Here is a 2,221-nt window from a genome sequence, read left to right on the forward strand (position 1 = left end):
AAAAACCATTCCTGGTGTCGAAAACGGCTACATATCAAATTTCACTTTGATCGGTTCCGTAGTTTCCGAAAATTGTTTGAAATTTGTCATATTTCTGTTAATTTAGTATGGGAGACCCCCCCCCCCTCGCTCTGAAAGTATTTTACCATCTCCGACCCCAAAAACTCCTGCATACCAAATTTCACATTGATTGGTTCAGTGGTTTACGAGTCTATAGGGAACAGACAGACAGACAAACATTCATTTTTATATATGGTCGGCATTCGACCAGACCGAACTGAACGCCATCAGCATTTTTTCGAGACACTTGAACTTCATGTGCAAATATTTTCATCTAGAAACAAAATCTTTGATGTTTATGAGCTAGAATCAATAGTTTACAATTCAAGGAATTCATTTTAATAATTCGTGTTCGAATAACTCGAGATTTCGTTTCTGTTGTTTTTAAATTTTCTAATGGCACTCAGTTTCAGGTCTGGTCGAAGGCCGGCCATATATAGATTACAGTTAATAAAAAGAAATCCTTTAAATTTATTTTATTTAATTTTTTTTAATTTCGGTCGTTTTGTTTATAAAGACACAAATCTTTTCGAATCCGCCCTAGTCAAGCTTAGGACTTCATATTCTCCAAAATCCACGGAACAAAATGTTCAACCTTCGCGGACAGAAGCGGACCATCGGTAGGGACACGGGCACTGCATTTGGAAGTATCCAGAGAGCCAATTCCGTACAGTACCCAGCGCAAGTTGTGCGGGCCCATGTCGGCCATTTGATATACCGGAGTTCCCGATTCGGTCAGGGCACACCTTCCATTGGTTATCCGGGTGCACAGATGTTTCTCGCTATCGACGGAAATCCCCAGGCCGCGTACCTTCGATTGACATTCGGTTGTTCCCATTCCAGCGAGAGGTTCTTTGCGCAAATCGTCCGAATTTCCGTACCAACTGGCCACCTCGAAGAAGTTGTAACCGAAAGGTTTGTCCGGATTCTGTTGGATCGGAAGACAGATAGGGCGAACAGCTTTGGAGTTTTCGACTTTTCGCGTGAGCCTTATCAGACCCAGGTCACTTCCGGATCGGTGTCCTTCGTGGATGACCGTCGATTCTACGGGCACATCGATCGTCTCGGTACATTCGTAGCTTCCCTTTATGATCTTGCCGCAGTCTTTCGAGGTACTTTTCTTCAACTCTCCCAATCGAACAGACGCTCTGAGAAATAAAATAAAAAACTTTATGTCATTCCTTTCGGGGAGAAAGAAAAGTGCATCACACTAACAGTTTTTTCCCGTTGTTCAAGCAGCGCGCCGTTGTCAGCACGTATTGATTGCTGATTAACGCCCCAAGGCACTGATCCTCAACGAACTTGTTGCTTTTAGCATCCCGATACAACAAAATAGCTATCCAAGGCACTTCAGTGACTTCCGCAATGCTCAAACCTGCTCGATAGCCTCCACCGTAGCCACATTGGGAAAAATCAAGCTCGAAAACCTTATCCGGTTGACAGCAAACTCCTTGAGCTGATCCCAGGTTGCACTTCAGAGCTTGACGTTCCTGAGCACTCTTGATTGCCACATGGGGGCACTGGTTCTCCGGAACGCACTGGCCGGGCAGCCGAGGTTTTATGCTACATGGTACGGGATCTAGAATTGATCACATTAAAGTAGAAACCACTTTTAGCTGTAAAAAAAATTCTGAAAATCAGCTCACTCTGGCTGTGGACAACTGCTACCGCAACGAATCCGATCGTCAGAAAAACTCCTCGATGCCACATTTTGCACAGGACTGATAAGCGGATCGATTGTCGATCGATGATTTATACTTACGATCAGTGTCGGGTTTCCCCGCTCTCTTGTGATCTATTGCAATCTATCGGTGGCACAATCTGGTTCAGCTAGACTTCTTATCTCAAAGTCAATCCGCCTTCGAGGTAGAAATGTATATGGGAAGACCGATAGATGATAGTAGTGATCATTTCCGCAGGCAAGGGATTGTGCCGACTGTGCCATGACGAAAAGCCCAGTTTCTCCGGTATTTACTTTTCCATGCTAAGGAAACGATGAATGACATGGATGATGTACCCTTTCTGTTATCACAACAAGGCATGATCGAATTTAGGACCTTTTTTGGGGTCGTCAATCAACATTTTAACCTCCACCAATGCAGTGTCTTTAATATATTTCCGTACTACCCATTTCCTATAATATTCACAAAAAGCAGGGCAA

At 43.9% G+C, this 2,221-nt stretch overlaps 1 protein-coding gene across 1 annotated transcript; it reads right to left on the bottom strand.

Annotated features, from left to right (window-relative positions):
• Nucleotides 1–507: 507 nt before the first annotated feature.
• LOC129738674 (spaetzle-processing enzyme-like) lies at nucleotides 508–1,864 on the bottom strand. The gene is made up of 3 exons (XM_055729930.1): nucleotides 1,707–1,864; nucleotides 1,276–1,639; nucleotides 508–1,208 (listed from the first exon to the last, which is right to left on the bottom strand). The coding sequence occupies exons 1-3, from the start codon at nucleotides 1,768–1,770 to the stop codon at nucleotides 611–613; spliced, it is 1,026 nt and encodes a 341-aa protein (XP_055585905.1). The 5' UTR covers nucleotides 1,771–1,864; the 3' UTR covers nucleotides 508–610.
• Between the last annotated feature and the right edge of the window lie 357 nt (nucleotides 1,865–2,221).

This window comes from Uranotaenia lowii, chromosome 1 (assembly GCF_029784155.1).
Source record: "Uranotaenia lowii strain MFRU-FL chromosome 1, ASM2978415v1, whole genome shotgun sequence".
NCBI classification, from domain to species: Eukaryota; Metazoa; Arthropoda; class Insecta; order Diptera; family Culicidae; genus Uranotaenia; species Uranotaenia lowii.

Coding starts and splice junctions, on each gene's coding strand:
- LOC129738674 (XM_055729930.1), bottom strand. CDS start 1,770: ATGTGGCATCGAGGAGTTTTTCTGACGATCGGATTCGTTGCGGTAGCA. Junction 1,640..1,706: donor AGCAGTTGTCCACAGCCAGA/GTGAGCTGATTT, acceptor GATCAATTCTAG/ATCCCGTACCATGTAGCATA. Junction 1,209..1,275: donor TTGAACAACGGGAAAAAACT/GTTAGTGTGATG, acceptor TTTATTTCTCAG/AGCGTCTGTTCGATTGGGAG.